The sequence below is a fragment of the Bos taurus genome, chromosome 10, assembly GCF_002263795.3.
Source record: "Bos taurus isolate L1 Dominette 01449 registration number 42190680 breed Hereford chromosome 10, ARS-UCD2.0, whole genome shotgun sequence".
NCBI classification, from domain to species: domain Eukaryota; kingdom Metazoa; phylum Chordata; class Mammalia; order Artiodactyla; family Bovidae; genus Bos; species Bos taurus.
In genome coordinates, this window is record NC_037337.1 from 101,616,754 (window position 1) to 101,637,181 (window position 20,428).

Below are 20,428 nucleotides of genomic sequence, written 5' to 3' on the forward strand. Positions count from 1 at the left end.
AGGCGTGGACAGGAATCACTACCTGTTTTATTAAGTATATCTCCTGCTCACAAACCTTCAAAGGTTCCTCAGCATTAATGCTGCCAAGTCCTGATACCTTATTCTGGAATTTAAAGCTTCATTATTCCTTCCAGGCAAACTGGTCCCTAAATCTCCCCCTTCCCAATGCCCAGCTTCCACCAGGGTGACTCACTCTGAACACCACTCATTCACAGGTGCGAACCGTACTCCATGCTGGTGTGGCATGTTAAATGCTCCAAGGAGGGTGGATTTCAACAGAACGACAGCCGAGAGTGCTCTGCTGTTGCTCCTGTTCAGTCACCAAGTCCTTTCCAACTCTGATCCCATGAATCGCAGCACGCCAGGCCTCCCTGTCCATCACCAACTCCCAGAGTTTACTCAAACTCAGGTCCGTTAAGTCAGTGATGCCCTCCAGCCATCTCATCCTCTGTTGTCCCCTTCTCCTCCTGCCTTCAATCTTTCCCAGCATCAGAGTCTTTTCCAATCAGTCAGTTATTCACATCAGGTGGTAAAGTGTTGGAGCTTCAGCTTCAGCATCAGTTCTTCCAATGACTATTCAGGACTGATTTCCTTTCGGATGGACCAGTTGGATCTCCTTGCAGTCCAAGGGACTCTCAAGAGTCTTCTCCAACACCACAGTTCAAAAGCATCAGTTCTTCGGCGCTCAGCTTTCTTTATGGCCGAACTCTCACATCTGTACATGACTACTAGAAAAACCATAGCTTTGACTCTACAGACCTTGGGTATGAAATTGGAAAGGGGCGCAGGGAAGAGGGGTGCTGTAAAATGAGGGGCAGGGATCTGAAAGAAGAGGGACACATGGGGTAGGGGGGTCTGTGGGACAAACTCCACAGGGCTGGCATGCAGAAAGAGCCCCTCCAGAGGAGGAGTGTGGACCTGGCCTTTCCATTGCTGGCAATGGAGAGTGAGTGACAAAGCCCCTCCTCTCCACCACCAATGAACACCTGGGCACAGTGTAGAGACAAGACAGGCAGCGTCGGTGTGGGAACGGACAGTGCAGGTTTCAGTCTAAACCGACACCGAGGTCTGCATCCTGGGCACAGTGTAGAGACAAGACAGGCAGCGTCGGTGTGGGGACGGACAGCGCAGGTTTCAGTCTAAACCAACACCGAGGTCTGCACGCATGCTTGCACCAGCAGAGCACAGGGCCGCCAGGAGCTGGAGGACAAGCTGGACGCCGCCACCTGCCGTCATGCATGCCACCTGTTCTCTGTGCTTCTCCACCTTCTCGCACTGCACCAGCCTTCCACATCCGGCTCAGGCCCACACCTCGGGCAGGAAGCAGGGGGCACTCTCTTCCAAGAGACCTCTCGAACGACCACTCCTTCTCTCTCTTCAAACGACCTCTTGTTCTCTTAGAGGTCTTCTTGTCTATAGTGCTCATGTGACATCTGGCCGTCACGAAAATGACAATACTTCTTTCATCTTCCCTATGACATATTACTTGGAAGAAAAGCTATGACCATCCTAGACAGCATATTAAAAAGCAGAGACATTACTTTGCCAACAAAGGTCCATCGAATCAAGGCTATGGATTTTCCAGTAGTCATGTATGGATGTGAGAGTTGGGCTATAAAGAAAGCTGAGTGATGAAGAAGTGATGCTTTTGAGCTGTGGTGTTAGAGAAGACTCTTGAGAGTCCTTTGGACTGCAAGGAGATCCAACCAGTTAATCCTAAAGGAAATCAGTCCTTATTCATTTGGAAGGACTGATGCTGAAGCTGAAACTCCAATACTTTGGCCACCACCTGATGTGAAGAACTCACTCACTAAAAAAGACCCTGTTGCTGGGAAAGATTGAAGGCATGAGGAGAAGAGGACAACAAAGGATGAGATGGTTGGATGGCATCACCGACTCAATGGACGTGCGTTTAAGCAAGCTCCAGGAGTTGGTGATGGACAGGGAAGCCTGGTGTGCTGCAGTCCATGGGGTCGCAAAGAGTCAGAAATGACTGAGTGACTGAACTGATGATATTACATTTTTAAAACACGTCTTTAGGTCAGTGTCTGTGACTCTCAATTCTTTTCTACCCTTACAAGGAAACTTAGCCTCTTTAAATGGGGAATTAAATACATTAATTAGGGGTGCATATCTGTGGATGATACCATAAAACAAACGGTCTAGAGGGGATTTCCCTGGCAGTCCAGTGGATAAGAGCTGGACAATAAAGAAGGCTGAGTGCTGAAGAATTGATCCTTTTGAACTGTGGTACTGGAGAAGATTCTTGAGAGTCCCTTGGACTGCAAGGAGATCAAACCAGTCAATCTTAAAGGAAATCAACCCTGAATATTCTTTGGAATGACTGATGCTGAAGCTGAAGCTCCAATACTTTGGCCACCTGATGCAAAGAGCTGACTCATTGGAAAAGACCCTGATGCTGGGAAAGACTGAAGGCAGGAGGACAAGGGGAAGATAGAAAATGAGATGGCTGGATGGCATCACCAATTCAATGGACATGAACCTGGGCAAACTCTGGGAGATGGTGAGGGACAGGGAAGCCTGGAATGCTGCAGTCTATGGGGTCGCAAAGAGTCAGACCCAACTGAGCGACTGAAAAACAACAACCAGTGGTTAAGACTCCACACTTCCAACACAGCGGGTGTGGGTTCAATCCCTGATCCGGAAAGCAAGACCCCACATGCCTCGAGGCTAGCCAAAAAACAAACAACAGCAAAATGGTCCTAGGATTTCACGGTAAGTATATGTGCGCAGCTCAGTCAGCAAAGAACCTGCTGCAATGCAGGAGGCCCAGCGTTGAGTCCTGGGTCAGGAAGATCCCTGGAGAAAGAAATGGCAGCCCACTCCAGTGTTCTGGCCTGGAGAACTCCATGGACAGAGGAGCCTGTCCGGGTCACAAAGAACTGGACACGCCTGAGCGGCTAAGCCACCAGCATATGCGCATGCGCTTCCTAACAACAGAAAAGAGCAAAGTGAACTGAAATCTGAAGTCCGACGCCAGCTGCGTCTGCTATACTGTGGCCTCAGTTCCTCGGGGAGAGCCCAAAACAACAAAACAGACACAAACCAGACACACAAACGTGTTTACAACATAGTATAAAAGACTAGAAAATGGACATTTAAATTTAGGAAAAGATACTTTTCATAGTCAATGATCTTGCTCAAAACAACTCGGGTGAGACAGCAACAAACAAAAGTCATTAACCTCACCATGCACAAATTATTTTTCAATTAAACTGATCCTGGATAGCATGACTGAGCCAACAGTCCATAATCACCATCGTGATCAATCAATTTCTTCGATTTTTCCATCGTTTAAAGTTGAAGATTGAAAGTAAGCTCCTAGAAAGCTTTTTTTCCTGTTAAGTATGAAAGTAAAATGTGCTCCTTGTTTTGAAAGGGAAACCATATAAGAAAACAGAAAGAAAGTAGGAGAGGGAGAGATAAAGCATGATCTAATCACCCAGCGGAAACAAAATTCTGATGTTCTTTGTTTTGATTTTCCTCCCCAAGCATACGAGATTAAAAACGCACAGACAGCTGTTTGTGGATTCAGTGGGGCAACGTACACTGCTCAGATTAAGCCAAAGTCTCATAGTCTTGGCTGTTGTTATTCAAGATGCTCTACAATCATCCCACATGAAGTCAAACCCCCTGAGATCACCCGTGGCCTTGCCCGTCCCAGAACTGCCCAGACACACGCGGCATTAAACCACTGGCCTACGCTGAAGAAGGGCTGCCCAGGGGGCGCTTTACCTCACAACCGCTTGATAATGGGTGATGTTAATAGTGCCATGGGTCACATTAGCCCCTGGATGGAGCTGAGGCCAGTCTTCACTGTCTTTACAGTGTTTCTTTACAGTGTTTAGTGGTAAAGAACCCGCCTGCCAACGCAGGAGACACAAGGGACATGGGACGGATCCCTGGGTCGGGAAGATCCCCTGGTGGAGGGCATGGAAACCCACTCCAGTGTTCTCACCTGGAGACTCCCTTGAACAGAGGAGCCTGGCAGGCCATTATCCATAGGGTCGCAAAGAGTTGGACCCAACTGAAGCGACTGAGCACGCATACAATGAGGAAAATTCAAGAAACTTTACACAGTTTGCGACTGTGTATCCCGAACTGTTTGCAGATATCAGTGTTTGCTCATCAGTCTCTTCTCTCTGAGACATCGTGGGGGACACGCCCTATGTCAGGGAAGACCATGTCTCTCTGGAGAAGGAGCTTCTCTGGTGTGGCTGCTCATCGAGGACTTGGCTGTGACTCCCGTTTTGCTCCGGACACTCAGGAGCAAATCTGACATCAACCTCTAACGACGGCACAGAGCCTCGCGGCTTGTCTTTTGTGTGCTGACCCACTCCTGATGTCGACTCACTGAGTTCCTAGGACAGTGAAGACTGGCCTCAGCTCCATCACAAGGGCTAATGTGACCCATGGCACTATTAACATCACCCATTATCAAGCGGTTGTGAGGGTAAGCTTAGAGATTACACTACTGCGGCCTGCTACGTGCTAGCTAGCTGTACCACCTGTGCAGATTACTTAACCTCTGTAAGCTTCGGGATTGTTTTAACTTATAAAACTAGATAATCCTGACATGAAAGTGAAAGTGGCTCCATCATGTCCCACTCTTTGCGACCCCATGGTCCGTACAGTCTCTGGACTTCTCTAGGCCAGAATACTGGAGTGGGTGGCCTTTCCCTTCTCCAGTGGATCTTCCCAACCCAAGGATCAAACCCAGGTCTCCAGCATTGCAAGCAGATTCTTTACCAGCTGAGCCACCAGGGAATCCTAATATAGAGCTGTGTTAACATTAACAATCCCTGCATAACACTCATCACAGCATCTGCACAGGGTAAATGTTCAAGGAATCAAAGCTATAATTATTATCTGTAATAACAATAAATACTGCAACACATGGAAAAGTATTTCATAAACCAATAAAGAACCACCAAATGCCAGGATTAAGATTTTTTATTACTCCCTGGAGTTCAGTCTACTCATTTGAAAAAAGGGAACATATGACCATTTTCTAGGCTCTTCTAGATGCAAACTTCTTTCATTTTCTATAGTTAGAGAAGATGTGAAATGTTCTGTACTCTTAGAGAACAGAAATAAAACCCTCTAAAATGAGGTTGCGATACCAGGTGGCTCAGTGGTAGAAGAACCCGCCTGCCAATGCAGGAGACACCAGAGTCATGCGTTTGATCCCTGGGTCAGGAAGACCCCCTGGAGGAGGAAATGGCAACCCTCTCCAGGGTTCTTGCCTGGAGGATCCCACGGACAGAGGAGCCTGGCGGGCTAGTCCACAGGGTCACAAAGAGTCAGACACGACTGAAGTGACTGAGCACACACACCCGCACACGTGCAGTGTGTACTAGGACCAACACTGATCTCTTGCTTCCTTAAACACGTGGCTTGATTTTCCGTCCTGTTACTATTCTATAACTTCTTGTTCTTGAGGCCTAAACAGTTTTTACTGATACTCACTTGCTTTGTTAGGTTATAAGCGTTAAAAATGTCATTAGCGCCTTTTTGCTGTTCATTCTGGCTGCCCTCAAATTCTCCCAGCGTGACTTTCCTTGAGATAGCCTACTCTTCCAACGGCTTTGTCTACACTTTTCACTCGTCCTGATTTTCACAAGGAGCCTCTATAGAGATGGCCCACCTTTTATAACAGAGACCTAGTGACGCAGAGTTTGGGTGTGAAGGTTTGGTACTGCTGGCAGAGTGTACATCGTCAGGGCTCTGCCCAACTGGGTTCAACCCAGGACGTGACTGTGGACCTCCCGCAGGAAGCTGGGCAGCAACAGGCCCTCGTGTGGGGTGGCGTGTTGGAGATCTGGCATGGCCTTTTCTAGATGTAAGAAGAGCTACCCCTAGTGGGAGAATGCCCGAGTCACAGCTACCCAGAGGGACTTGCTGATGGCTCAGCGGGGAGGGAATCCACCTGCAGTGCAGGAGACACAGATGTGGGTTCAACCCCCGGGTCAGGAAGATCCCCTGGAGATGGAAATGGCAACCCACTCCGATATTCTTACCTGGGGAAATCCCACAGACAGAAGAGCCTGGTGGGCTATAGTCCACGGGGTCACAAAGAGTTGGACACAACTTACTGCCTAAATAGCAGCAGCAGAGAACAACTTTAGAAAGTTGATTATCTGAATAAATAGCTCCCAGAAAACCAAGGTCAACATTTCAGTTTTTTAAGATCAAAACATTAAGGAGAGAGATAACATATTTGGTAAAAGAATCTGTGTATAAACTTTTCCTGTAAAAAAAAATAAAGTTAGGGACTTCCCTGGTGATCCAGTGCTCTGGCTGCGTGCTCCCCATGTAGGGTGCCCGTGTCCCATCCCTTGCCAGGGAACTACATCCCAAGTGCCACAACCAAAGACCTCAGATGCCACAACTAAAAAAATAGCCTGCGTGTCACAACAAAGATCGAAGATCCTGTGTGCCGAGACTAAGATCTAACACAGTCAAATAAATATTTTTTAAAAATAAATAACATTAAATGTGACTCAAGTCACTGAAAGGGAGAAAAGAAGGAGTTGATGGTCTGGAATTGCTTCAGGACTGAACAGTTCTAATGAAACACCATTATGTTAGCAGCACTCAGAGTTTGGCAGTGACTTCTTGTGAGGCTAGCTGTTTTACTTTCCCAAGGATGTCTGTGCTCTGGAGTGTCCCCTTTCAAGGGGACATGAACTGAAGCTGGTTGGAAAGTTAGTATCCTGGCTGTAAGTCTACTCCTCCACTCAAGAAGAAAGCGGTGCTTTGAGAAGGTTAATTTGCCGTTGACATCAGGACCAGAGAGGAAGGGGGAGCCAGGAAGCCTGCAGACGAAGGACAGCCCTCCACAGCAATTCCGGAGCGAGGCGCTGAGCACCTACACTCGGACCTCACTCCTCCAACCCTGCCTTCCCCTGAATTTCTCCGATGGCTAATTTACTTTGCAATGTTCTGTCCAGTTCAGTTCAGTTGCTCAGTTGTGTCTGACTCTTTGCAACCCCATGGACCGCAGCATGCCAGGCCTCCCTGTCCATCACCAACTCCTGGAGTCCACCCAAACCCAAGTCCATTGAGTTGGTGATGCCATCCAACCATCCCATCCTCTGCTGTCCCCTTCTCCTCCTGCCCTCAATCTTTCCCAGCATCAGGGTCTTTTGAAATGAGTCAGTTCTTCACATCAGGTGGCCAAAGTATTGGAGTTTCAGCTTCAACATCAGTCCTTCCAATGAACACCCAGGACTGATCTCCTTTAGAATGGACTGGTTGGATCTCCTTGCAGTCCAAGGGACTCTCGAGAGCCTTCTCCAACACCACAGTTCAAAAGCATCAATTCTTTGGTGCTCAGCTTTCTTTATGGTCCAACTTTCACATCCATACATGACTAGTGGAAAAACCATAGCCTTGTAACTTTCTGAAATATATTTAAAAATTGATGCTGCAACAGAAAGCACCCTAACGATCTGATGGAGAAGTGGCTGTGAGAGCAGCTGTAATATTCCTGATAATAAATGCGAGGGCCATGCATATGAGAGCAGGTCTGGGGGCACATCACCAAAGTCAGAAAGCCCTCACAGGGAAGCCTACTCTCAGGATGAGAGCCTCCAGTTCTGCAGCAACCCTCAGGCCATATGAGTTTGAGACAATGTCCCATAGTAAGGTGCTCTTCATTATACATAAGCGAACTAGGCTTTAGGAAAGGCCATGTGAAGGTAGTACCTGCAGAGGACTCCCGTCCAAACCTTAAAGCTTTAATGTACATCAGACCTAACAACAAAAGGAAGCTCCATGACTTCGAACCTGTGAGAACTGTCTCTATAGGAGGTGCAAAGCCAAGCATTAGAGAACTTGGATGGGGGGCAGCTTCCCTTGCAGCTCAAACGGTAAAGAATATTCCTGCAAAGCCGGAGACCTGGGTTCAGTCCTTGGGTGCAGAAGATCCATTGGAGGAGGGCATGGTAACCCACGCCAGTGCCCTTGCCTGGAGAATCCCCATGGACAGAAGAGCCTGGCGGGCTACAGTCCACGGGGTCACAAAGAATAGGACAGGACTGAATAACTAAGCATAGAGAACTCGGGGAGGAGAGAAAACGTTCATGAAATTTACAAAGTCTCCAGCCACACGCCAATGCTCTCTCAAACATCAGAAAAAAAGAAAGTACAGTGGAGGAGACTACTAACAGCATGGCTGGAAGATCCTTCTGCCACAGACCAATCCTCACATCATATCAGAGCGCTCACACTCAAGAGAAACCTTCAGGGGCCTCCCCGGTGGTCCAGTGGCTAAGACTCCATGGTCACAGTGGGAGAGGCCAGGGTTCGATCCCTGATGAGGGAACTAGATCCCGTGGGTTGCAACTAAGGATCCCGCATGCCACAACTGAAGACTGAAGATCCTCCCTTGCCGCAGCTAAAACCCGGGGCAGCCAAATAAATAGACATTTTTTTAAAAAGAGAGAAACCTTTAGAACAAAGTAAAGGTGGAAAAACCCTCTGCCAGAATTTACACTTCAATGGACAGCAAATCACCACAAAGAAACCATACGAATGTGACACATGTGTATAAGGCATGTCTTACTAAACATGAGATAATACACGCAGGGGGAGTCTTAGGATACAGAATGCGGGAGGTATTTTCAGAGGTCAACCTTTACATCAGAGAGCTCGCCACACCTGTGAAGAACACGGGCCGCCTTTCTTCCAGAATAATACCTATTTGTGCATCAGATAACTGGTTAAGGAAAGAAAACCTCCTTTGTGAAGTCAAATCTCTAATTAGGAATCAAAGGACCCACACGAGGGAGAAACTCTATGGGAACAGTGAATGTGAGAGTGCCTTTGGCAAGCTACATGTATTTATGCAGAAACACTACCTAAACAAGAGCAGAGGGAGGCCTGCATCCAGACAGAATCACTCGCTCACTCCCAGAGGACGCCCAAAGGAGAGAAACCCGAGCAGTGCAAGGCAGGCGAGAAATCCTTCTGCCAGAAGACAGAACTCTTTCTAGACTGGAAGGTTCACATAGAAACCCAGAAAAAAACACATAGAGAAGGTCTCACCAAGAACCTACAATCTAAATTGAACAGCAAAGAAACAATCTTTGAATGTTTTGACAGTGTAAAAAATTTTAATAAGAAATTTAAAATCTGGGGAAATTCCATCAAGTTAGGGATTATAAAAAAAAATAAAATAAACGAAACAGTGAAGAGTGGAGAGATATCGGAGCACTCACACTCAAGAGAAACCTTCAGGGGCCTCCCCAGTGGTCCTAGCACTTGGTCCTAGCACTTTGAGGAGATAGCACTCACTGTCTCCTCAAAAATATCAATGTTGAAAAAAGGCAAAAAAAAAAAAAAAAGCAAAAACACCTTCTCCTAAAGGCAATATTGTTCACAAAGTCATGTTCAATGTGTGATACCAAAGTGAAAAGTGGAAGTGTTATTTGCTCAGTTGTGTTCGACTCTTTGCGATCCCAAGGACTGTAGCCCACCAGGCTCCTCTGTCCATGGGATTCTCCAGGCAAGAACACTGGAGTGGGTTGCCATGCCCTCTTCCAGGGGATCTTCCTGACCCAGGGATTGAACCCAAGTCTCCCGCATTTACAGGCAGATTCTTTACTGTCTGAGCCACCAGGGAAGCCCATGGGATACCAAACTTGTATCCAAAAAATAATCTATTAAACTCTTCTGTATATCCAAAATTTATAAATAAAAATATTTTTAAAAAGAAAGAAAAATATAGTCAGAAGGACACAGGAGCCAACTCAAGGAGGCAGGCAACGGTCAATCTCCGACAAGCTGAGCTCTAAAATAATCGAGCGTAGTGTGCTCAGCCGATCAGCCATGTCCGACTCTTTGCAACACCACAGACTGGCCCACCAGGCTCCTCTGCGCATGGGAATCTCCAGGCAAGAACACTGGCGTGGGTTGCCATGTCCTCCTCCGGGGGATCTTCCCGACCCAGGGATCAAATCTGCCTCTGTGTCCCCTGCCTTGGCAGGCAGATTCTTTACCACTGGCACCACCTGGAAAGCTCAATTAAGTATAGGAATGAATTATAAATCATTGAAAGCATACAAATTCATGAGTCCATAGTGATAAAAGAGCTAGATTGATCAATCAGGAAGACGGGAAGTCTCTTGCTTATAGTAAAAATGCCAGGGGCTAACTGAAAGAAAGCCTGGGATTAGAAAACCGTTACTTTGCAACCATATGGCAGAAACTGGATCAGACAAGAATCATAAATGGGTACCAGATCCAGGGGGAGATGATGATGAGAAGCGCAATATTTGCAACATCAAACACGTCTCTCCACAGGCTGCTGATGAGTGGCAAGGGAAGAAAATATCAAGAGAAATAATACAATGGAGAAACCGGACAACATCTTGACCAGTGAGAAAATTAACATCAGCTACAAGAAACAGACAGACAGACATCTGCAGTCTCAAGACGTGGTGCCCTGGGAAGGACAGATCACCCGAACACGATTCTGTCTGAGGACACAACAGCTCGACCGAATGACAGAGGCATGCCAGGCAAACGCAAGAGGAGGGCTAGTCCTAAAAAACAAAACAACGAAGAGTGGGCTATTTCCTCAAAAAAATCAGTGGTGTAAAAAGGCAAAAAAAAAAAGTCTACAGAAATGTCCTGGCTTAAAAGAGGCTAAAGAGACACGGTACCAAGAACTAACTCCTGTGTGAGATGAGGGAAGATGCTCTGAAGGACACAGTTAGAGCGAGCGACAGCACTGGGATGCAGCTGGTTGCTGTCGTTCGGTCTCCAAGTCACGCGGACTCTAGTACATAGACGGTAAAGACAGGCGTCGACGTGAACTCCCGGTAGGCGTGCCGAGGCTATGGAAGCTCAGCGAGAGGATGGAGGCGAGGCAGAGAGCGCTGATGAGAAGGGAGATGGGGTAAAGTGAATCTGGCTAAAGGGTACATGCCTATGCTCTGCACTATTTTTATTTTGCAACTTTTCCTAAGTCTTAAATTGTAATTGTTGAAAAGCCAACTCCGCGTGCTGTGGACCCTACCGCCTCAAACAATAGGGTCATCTCTCTTTCTCCTCCGCCTTTTGCCTCTTCACTCAGTCACCCGGCTGAGCTGAGAAACAGCTTCATGTTCCAAACAAAGGCAAACGATGCAGAGCAAAGGGCTCTTGATCCAGAGATGCTGGACCTCCTGGAAGACTGACCTACTCACACTGTCGCTTTCTCACTTCCTGTTTACCTTCCAACCACTGCGGCCCGGCCTCTGTCCCCGGCAAGCGCTGACGCGGCTCTTGCTAAAATCACGCAGCGTGCCCAGGGTGCCAGCTCCACGGGGCCTCTTCAGTTCTTTTGCTACCTGACCTTTCAAGAGCGCTGAACAGTGCTGACCACACCTCCTCCCTGAAATACCCACTTCTACTGGTTTCTGATCACTCTTGATTTTCCTCTGGGCCCTCTGCCCCTCCCAAGTCTCCTTTGCCCTCTCTTCATCCCCGCCCTGACTTCTGGTGGTTACCATTCCTATGGCTGTCTGTCCACACTCTCCCGCAGGGGGTCTCGTTGATTCCCACGGCTTTAAAACCACCCACATGCCGAAGCCTCCCAGACATCTCTGCAGCCTAGAGCTCTGCTCATACAGCCCGACTGCCTTGATGTCCTTGAGCAAAACCCTTCAAACTCAAAATTGAACTCTTGCTGTCTCCAAACCTTAAATCTTTTCCTCTAGTCTTTCCATTTCAGTAAGTGCCACTTCTGTTCACTCAGCTGCTCAGAAAACCCAGATCATCCGTGGGATGCTCCAATTAGAAGCACCACTCTGTCTTCAGGCTTCTCCATGGTTGAAAATCCTCTGATAATAAACATACTTATGAACACGCTGATTCATCAAAACTAAAAGAACCAAACCTCTTGTTTTGGGGGTAACGGAAACAAAGCACAGATTTGCTTTAACGCAACACTTTACAGTCTCTATATGTGTTCTTTGTTTTACTTTCATGAGTGTCTAAATAAGGTAGGTGGTAAAAATTAACTTTCACATTACCAGAAGTGTTTGGATCTACTGAAGACATCACAGAATCAGCTTCTATCTAGAAAAGAAAAAAAAAAAAATAGAATATACAATTTCATCAAATGTTTTCACAGTATAAGTTCTTAATTCCTGGGATGCAAGAAAGGAATGTATATTATGAGAAACCGTGTTTGTTGGATCCAGCAGACAAGTGGTGTCACAGGACGGCTACCACAGTCGCTTCACTGTCCTGTCAGTAAGACACCAGAAGCTAACCTGCTACAGACGCTAGTGGTCCCCAAAACTTTAATCTATTGATCAAAACAGTTAAATCATATAAAATCAACTTGGCCCTCATATACACAGCATACCCTATAAGGTAACCTTTCTGTCTAACACCAGTACAAGCAATTGTTACAATGTGCTCTTTGGCTTCATTTAAAATATTTTCTTCCTGACTGTAATAGTAACAGTTGAGAAAACATAAAAAACATTTTTACATTATGAAGAGAAACAATGAAAAAACAGCCATCCAGTGATAACCACTGTCAACATTTCCGCCTGGTATACCTTCCTCTTCCCCACTCGCTTTTTTAAATTGGAGTACAGTTGTTTCACAGTGTTGTGTTAGTTTCTGTCATACAGCAAAGTGACCAGTCACACACATCCATAGGGCCCCTCTGGCTTGGGATTTCCTTCTACAGCAAAGTGACCAGTCACACACATCCATAGGGCCCCTCTGGCTTGGGATTTCCTTCTACAGCAAAGTGACCAGTCACACACATCCATAGGGCCCCTCTGGCTTGGGATTTCCTTCTACAGCAAAGTGACCAGTCACACACATCCATAGGGCCCCCCTGGCTTGGGATTTCCTTCCCACTCAGGTCACTGCAGGGCACCAGGCCGAGCCCCTGTGCTGTCCGGTCAGTCCCATCAGCTATCTGCTTTATACACTGCAGTGTGTGTACATCAATCCCAGTCTCAGTCCATCCGATCTCCTCCTCTCCTGCCCACACATTTGTAAACATATTCGAGAACACATGGTATATTATGTTTGTGGACCTGCCTTCACTAAATGTTAAAACACCAGCATTTTCCCACATTGCTGCAACACCTTTACAAATATCATGGAATTAGGATCTTGGCAACATGCAACATAGCTTCTCCACCTTGGATTCCATGCCCTGCACTTTCCTGGTTCTTCCTGACCCTCCCAGACGACTAGCTCCCGGTCTTCCTCTTGGGGTCCCCACCGACCTTTAAATGTGCAGACGCCCCCAGGCTCTCCCCTCAGAAGAAAGGAGAGCGTGCCGCCCTTCACGCTCAGCACACCCTGCCTGGTCAGTGCCACCCACTCGCACACCTGTGAGGAATCCCAAACCTAGCTCCGCCCTCCCCTCTCCACCAATTTCAGATTCCTACATCTGAGGGAGGCAGCACAATCTGAAGGGGATCTTTAGCACCATCGTCACCCATCATCCAGCAACTTAAACAGTGAGCGCACGCGGCTGTATTTAACACGGAGAACCAGCAAGGACCTGCTGCAGAGCGCAGGGAACTCTGCTCACGTCAGGCGGCAGCCTGGACGGCAGGGCGTGCTGGGGGAGAAAGGACACACATAGACGTATGGCTGCGTCCCGTCACGGTTCACCTGAAACTGTCTCAACATCGTTGATCAGCTGTATCCCAGTACAAAATAAAAAGTGTAAAAAAAACAAAAACAGTGAGCGCACTTAGGGTGCTTGCATCTCCTCGGAATTAACGCGCGGCTATCTGAACTCACTGCCCTTCCCGCAAACCTCCTCCTTCTGAACTTCCCTCTTTTCTTATCCTTTCAGGCCTGTGGTTGCATCGCTCCGGTACAGTCACCAGGTCCAATCACTGGGACACAGCTTCTCCCACCACCACGGGGCGCTCCCAGACACTTCATATCAGTGGAGTCCATTTCCGCTGGTCTAAACAAGGCCCCACCTCCTATTACAGTTACCACTAGAATTCCTTGCCTTCTTCTCTTTCTGTTCTTAATCTCTTTGTCTTAGTATTTATCGGAGTTTTATAAGTCTCTCTAAACTGTGAACTGCTTCAAATGTGCGTGTGCTCAGTCGCTCAGTTGTGTCTGTTGCTTTGCGGCCCCGTGGGCGATAGCCCAGCAGGCTCCTCTGTCTGTGGAATTTTCCAGGCAAGAATGCTGGAGTGGGTTGCGGTTTCCTATTCCAGGGGATCTTCCTGACCCAGGGATCGAACCCACGTCTCTTGTGTCTCCAGGACTGGCAGGTGGATTCTTCACCACTGATGCCCCCTGGGAAGCCCTGCTTCAAAGTAGCATCTATGTTTTATTCATCTTTATATTTCTAGCAACTTGGAAGTGCTCCTTTTACTATATGAGAATACAATAAATTTCATTCTGTAAACATTTTCATGAATGCAGAGTGATTTATTACACAAAAGTGACTTACAGCTTCATGACCTGCATTCAGGAGTTATTTCATTTGCTCAAAAGCAATATTTAAAAACAAAATCCCAAACCTCAACCTAATATAAGAGTAAAAACCTGTGAGATTTCAGAGGAAATACATTTTCACCTGAATGTTCATGATGGTTACAAATGATTCTTAAGTGTATAGGTGATTTGTTACGTCAGTATTTTACTGTTTAGCAGCCTGTAGTCAACAAGCATTTCCTTTGATTAAAAAGTAAACTTCAATGGTGACTTTTTACATGCCCTCTATCCCAAGACTATGGCCAGACGGATGTTAAGGTCACCAAGAATAATTTGGAGGTGACCAAGGACTTGTTTTTAAAGTGTTTTCAAGTCTTACTGGTAAGTCTTGACATTTAGAAATGAATAAGATATGAATGTTTAAAATTATGTTTTCTTTTCAGAAAAAAAAAAAAAGTAAACTTCAAAACCTCACCCGAAAGTAACAACGTGTTAAATCTGATGGTGTGTAGAATGTATGTTACCCTATCACTGTACATGTCATTAAATTCTTCACTTAGGCCCTAAAATTAAAACCGAGTGAGTAGATCCAGAAGTAATAAAGGCAGAACGAGACCAGGTATCTTTCCAGCTGAACCTGGGTTAAACGCAGTGCTTCACAGGCTGGGTCCACGTAGCTGACCTGCTCTGGAATTCCAGCTGAAATGACTGCAGGTTAACAGGAGAGCTGCAGTTTCTGGGAGGTAGCCCTGACTAGCCCTGAGGACTTCTCTGAGCTCCAGAATCAACCTCACAGTAACTAAGCAACCCCCTGGCAGTTGAACCACTCGGAATCTACCTGAGCTGTTCATGGGACACAGTTATATCAACAGAACACGCTAACAGTGAAGTTGTGATACACTTAAGCATCATGGAGAAGTGGACGCTATGTGGTCCCTGGCTTCGTGGGGTCTGTAATCTGAGACAAGTAGAGCTCGATCATAAGGCAGAGCTGAGCCCAAGTGGCTGCCAATCCCTTGGTCCAACGAGGGCAGGAGGGCATTCCAGAGACAGCCCCAAGTGCTCCCTCGGGTTGAGGCCTGCCACTGAATTTCTTACACCTGGCCAAGACCTCGCCTCTGATTTATTCCAGTTTGGCAGTTTAACAAGAGGGACCTGGGACTAGAATGGATGTAACAGACAAGGGGAACAGGCAAGGATGGGGAGCCCCAGGAAATCTGTCCTACTGAAGCAGGAGGCTCACTGGAGTTCAGTTCAGCTCTCCTTAACTAGTGCAACCTTTTCTGGAGAAGCAATGCCCAATAAAATTTCAAGTGTACCTAGCACTTGTACTTCTAGGAATTAATTCCACAGAGATGTATTTACAAACAGAGATATAGTTGTAAAAGAATGCTCACTGTAGCAATATTAGCAGGAGTGAAAAATAATGGAAACAGCTGAAATGACCAAAACGAGGAAACGAGCTCGAGACTACTGGGAACCTACTTTTTCTTAAATGCAGTGTGTGTGCTTTTAGGTTCTCCTGCCAAGTGAAAAAAGCAAGTTAACATAAAATAGGCATGCTATGCACCTTCCTATGCTTTCAACAGAATGCCAGGCATGCTTATCATGCATAGGAAATTTGGGATGATACACAAGAAAATGGTTAATAATGGTAACTCCTGAGGAGTAGGGAGGGAAGACATTTACATCCAACTTCATATTTTTCTGGTCCGTTTTAAATTTTTAACTATATAAATGCATTATTTTCATAATTTAAATGGGGCAACTTTTTTTTTTTTTAAAAAAAACCTGTACATCCCTTCCTCTGTGAATTCCTCTTGTTACCAACATCCCCCCCAGGCTTCTGTCTTGAAACCATGCTGCTGCTGCTGCTAAGTTGCTTCAGTTGCGTCCGACTCTGTGCGACCCCATAGATGGCAGCCCACCAGGCTCTCCCATCCCTGGGATTCTCCAGGCAAGAACACTGGAGTGGGTTGCCATTTCCTTCTCCAATGCATGAAAGTGAAAAGTGAAAGTGAAGTCACTCAGTCGTGTCCGACTCTTAGCGACCCCATGGACCGCAGCCTACCAGGCTCCTCCGTCCATGGGATTTTCCAGGCAAGAGTACTGGAGTGGGGTGCCATCGCCTTCTCCTGAAAACTATGCTAGTATCTCACATTTAACATAATTATTACCAGCCTTGTGGTAACTTAGTCTTTATAGATTCTAATTCATCCCTTTTGGGTTCTTAAGAGGAAAGTAAAATTCAGCACTGGACACATCTCTAAAATTGCTCAAAAGGCAACAGTTTGTTTTATAAGCATCCTAAGCTAGCCCTCTGCACTCTCCATCCACCACTGTATTGGGCTTCCCTCGTACCTCAGTTAGCAAAGAATCTGCCTGGAATGCAGGAGACCCTGGTTCAATCCCTGGGTTGGGAAGATTCCCTGGAGAAGTGAATGGCAACCCACTCCAGTATTCTTGCCTGGAGAATCCCATGGACAGAGGAGCCTGGCAGGCTACAATCCATGGGGTGGCAAGAGTCGGACACGACTTGACGACTAACCCACCACCATTACTGTATTCTCTGCACTGTCCCCAAATACAAAAGAAATTTCTACCTTGGATGGCTTGTAACCAAACAGCATTACAACAGCAACTTTAAAGTCCTCTCTGCTTAGATAGCCTTTATTATCTTCATCGCATGCTTTAAATACCTAAAGAACATTAAATATCTTCAGTTAAAAAAACAGAAACCATTTGTTCTACTATTTTTATTACTAACATATATTAAGTTTAGACCTCTCAAATCTAAAACGTAGCTGAAAAGTTGGGCTGGGAAGTGAGTTTCATTATCCTAATTTTAATTCTCAAAACACCTTAATGATGTGCTAAAATTTGCTCCCCATCCACACCCCCCCCAAAGTGCAAAGGACTTAATCGGTAGGTTAATTCTTTTAAACCATCAGGATAAATTCTACCCAAAATTCATGCTAGAATGAGGAAGGCGAGGCAGCGAGGACGGCTTTGAAAGGCGGGAGGAGAGATGCAGGTTACAGTTTATTATAAAGAGACTCTCGCAGAGAGCAGAACGGGGTTGGAAGTAGGCAGAACTTTGGACGGGGATCCAGAAGCTTGGAAGCCCCAGGCTGGGTCATTAGCCATTACACCTTGGGGCTGAACGAGAGCCGGGCGAGGGGATGGCGTGAGTGCCCCGGGTCAAGCCGAAGTCCGAGACCCAGCCCTCCGGACACCTACTTCCACCCATTTCTTGTGCTCTGGGGGACTGGCCTCCCACGTCCGTGGCCGGGCGCCGGCCTGGGAGCAGAACATCGCCATCGCCCCACGCGAGTCCAGACTGCAGAACCCGCGAGCTCTGCGGCCAAAACCCCCGGGCCGGGACCGCCAGCCCCGCTCGGCGCAGTCCCGGAAGCTGAGCTTCGCCAGGCACCTCCAACGTCTCCTCTCATTGGACAACCTGCGAGCCACTGGCATTGATCCCGCAGCTCTATTGGCCAGAGACTTTGTTTGGCAATGTTTCCTTGGAACAGCCTATGGCAGAGAGGCCCTCAGGCCCGCCCCCAGCCCTGGCTCCACCCCTCTAGTTTTATTAACTCTTGGCACAGCCTATGGCAGAGAGGCCCTCAGGCTCGCCCCCAGCCCTGGCTCCGCCCCTTGGAACAGCCTATGGCAGAGGCCCTCAGGCCCGCCCCCAACCTTGGCTCCGCCCCCCCTAGCTTTATTAACTATTGGAACAGCCTATGTCAGAGAGGCCCTCAGGCCTGCCCCAAGCCCTGGCTTCGCCCCCTCTAGTTTCTACCTGGGACACGTGCTCGCCCAGGCACTGTTCTAGCTGGGACGCGTGCTCGCCCAGGCACTGTTTCACTGTATACTGCATGATTCTTCTCATTTTCTGTCCCCACACCTTACAGTATTTACTTTTGATAATTTCGATCAATGACACTATGCTAGGCATCATAAGAGACACAAAAAGAGTGTGAACGAAGCATAAAAGGAACCAACCAAGCCCAGGACTCACGTCCGGATCAGCAAGTCTTTGGTGTCGAGACCTCCCAGGTAATTACTGTGTCTGTTCCATCCTCCCGATAAGCCTAGCACTGAGCCCGGTGCCTGGTACAAATCACACGTTCAATAAACAAACCAAGTGAGCCCTTAGAACGTTTCCATCAAGCTATTTAACCCAGCTTTCTGGGAGGGGTGGGAATTCCAAGAACGGTATCAAGATCACTGAGTCCAAACTCCATAGTAAACATCCTTACTAAATACAAGGAATAGGGCGAGGGTTCCATTTTGCAAGAGTTTATCTCAGACCCTTCTCCTGGCAAATCAGTAAGATTAAAAAGGCAACACGCATACACAGAGGCACACACACACCTACTTTAACAAAGAAACCAATATTCGAGGTTGAGTCCGAGGGAGCTTATTTAACCTTTGGTCTTAGAACAGGGTTTACAGTCTGCGCCCCAGGAGAACCCGGAACACTGGTCTCAGACTTCAGCTTCCTCTAACCTCTCAGCTGACCCTCTCCCCTCTTTGAAAAGAAACCCCCCAATGCCTCGAGTTCCGGGAGCCTGAAATTAGGAGATCCCCCTCAAAGAGGATGCGTTTTGCTGATCAGCTATAAGAAAAGAGGGAAACTTCTCTTCCTCTCTCCCGCTTTGGTCAGCCGTGGCCAGGCGGCGACAGGACAGGTAAAGGCGGCCGGGACTTCTCGCTGCCCCTCTCGGAAGGGGTCCGCGGCGGTCCCCGGATGATCCGGCGGGCTTCAGGACCCAGCGGCGCGCGTCCCGGAAGGGGCAGGAGCAGGGGCGGGGCCACGCGCCGCGCGCCGGGCCGGCGGGTTTGAATCGCGCGCATGCGCGAGCGCGGGAGGCGGGGTGGGGTCCCGGGCGGCCGCGCGCTCGGGGGGTTCGAGCATTACACGCGGGGAGACCGCGGCGGGAGCGCTGAGCTCTTCTTATCCCGGTCCAGTGCGCGGGAAGCCCGGGTCCTGCGCGTCCTCACGGGCTAGCGGGCTTGGAGGCGGGTCCGGAAGGCAGCGGAGCGCCCAGGTAGGGCCCTCCTGGGCCTTGGCGGCCTCCCCTGAGGGGACCGGAGTCCGCCCTGAGGGGAGACCGGAGTCCGCCGGGCGCTCTCCTCCGCGGGTTCGTACTCTGGCCTCTCGGTGGGCGGGCGGCCTCGAGAACCCGCGAGCGCGCCGGGCGCTCACTCTGTGCTGTTCCCAGTCAGAGGGAGCCGTCGTGCTGCTTCCAGCGGTGAGACTTGCGAGCGTGAAGTGAGGGCGCGCGCGGCAGAGCTGTGCCCGGCCCGAGGCAAACGCAGAGGAAAGTCAGCGGCAGATCTTTCTTTTCCGTGTACCTCCGCCTCAGCGCCCTTCGCTGCCTCCCCTCCGCCTTCTCCAGCCCCCAGGGTCCCCGCAGGACCCGCCTCCTTCCACTCCTGTCTCCCTCCAGACCATTCTCCGGACAGAGCTACTGTTCTTCAGGCTCTCGGTCGTGTCCTTCTTTTTGAGACCCCATGGACAGCAGCAGCTAGGCTTTCCTGTCCTTCACCATCTCCCAGAGTTGGCTCAAATCAGGTCCATTGAGTCGGTGATGCTATCCAGCCATCTCATCCTCTGTCGTCCCCTTCTACCAGAGGATGTTGGGGTGCAGAGTTGTAAGGAGCCGAATATTTTAGAAGTAAATCGGACAAGGTACTCCCCTTCAGTGTAGCCCCACTGTTCTTAAAGTCCAGGATCTGTAACTTGACTCCTTATTCCTGCTACCCCCCTTCGTCTTGGACCACTTCCCTGTCTTCCTTACCCAGGTCCGGGTCTGTTTTCTGGAGTTAACTGCAGCCTTCTTCTGGCCATTGCAGGTTGGGTTCTTTCACTTGGAATACTCTTCTTTCCCATCTCCACTCTATTTGGCTGTTTCCTTTTCTTCTTTGGGCTCTCAGTTAAATGTTAAATTCAGGATATTATAAGGTAAAG

General features: G+C 48.2%; 2 protein-coding genes across 24 annotated transcripts in view; one reads left to right on the top strand and one right to left on the bottom strand.

Moving 5' to 3' along the window:
* The window catches only part of EFCAB11 (EF-hand calcium binding domain 11), a 169,198-nt gene extending 150,280 nt beyond the window's left edge, over positions 1 to 18,918 (bottom strand). For 7 of the 11 annotated variants that reach the window (XM_010809685.4, XM_010809684.4, XM_005212274.5 and 4 more), the window contains exons 1-3: positions 17,692 to 17,875; positions 17,055 to 17,150; positions 12,045 to 12,090 (exon numbers count right to left, since the gene is read on the bottom strand). In XM_010809685.4, the coding sequence (XP_010807987.3) occupies positions 12,045 to 12,090; positions 17,055 to 17,150; positions 17,692 to 17,772 (223 nt within the window). In that variant the 5' untranslated portion in view covers positions 17,773 to 17,875. Of the gene's footprint in view, positions 1 to 12,044; positions 12,091 to 17,054; positions 17,151 to 17,691; positions 17,876 to 18,456; positions 18,784 to 18,832 lie in introns of those variants that run through there. The other 4 variants (NM_001435163.1, XM_059890969.1, XM_059890968.1 and 1 more) reach the window with 4 other exon arrangements.
* A 138-nt stretch (positions 18,919 to 19,056) lies between these two features.
* Positions 19,057 to 20,428, top strand: part of TDP1 (tyrosyl-DNA phosphodiesterase 1) — a 72,917-nt gene continuing 71,545 nt past the window's right edge. For 5 of the 13 annotated variants that reach the window (XR_009496033.1, XR_009496034.1, XM_059890381.1 and 2 more), the window contains exon 1: positions 19,723 to 20,149. Coding sequence is in view for 5 of the 13 variants with exons in the window: in XM_059890381.1 (XP_059746364.1) it covers positions 20,049 to 20,149 (101 nt within the window). In the remaining 8 variants the exon portion in view is untranslated. The other 8 variants (XM_059890378.1, XM_059890376.1, XM_059890383.1 and 5 more) reach the window with 8 other exon arrangements.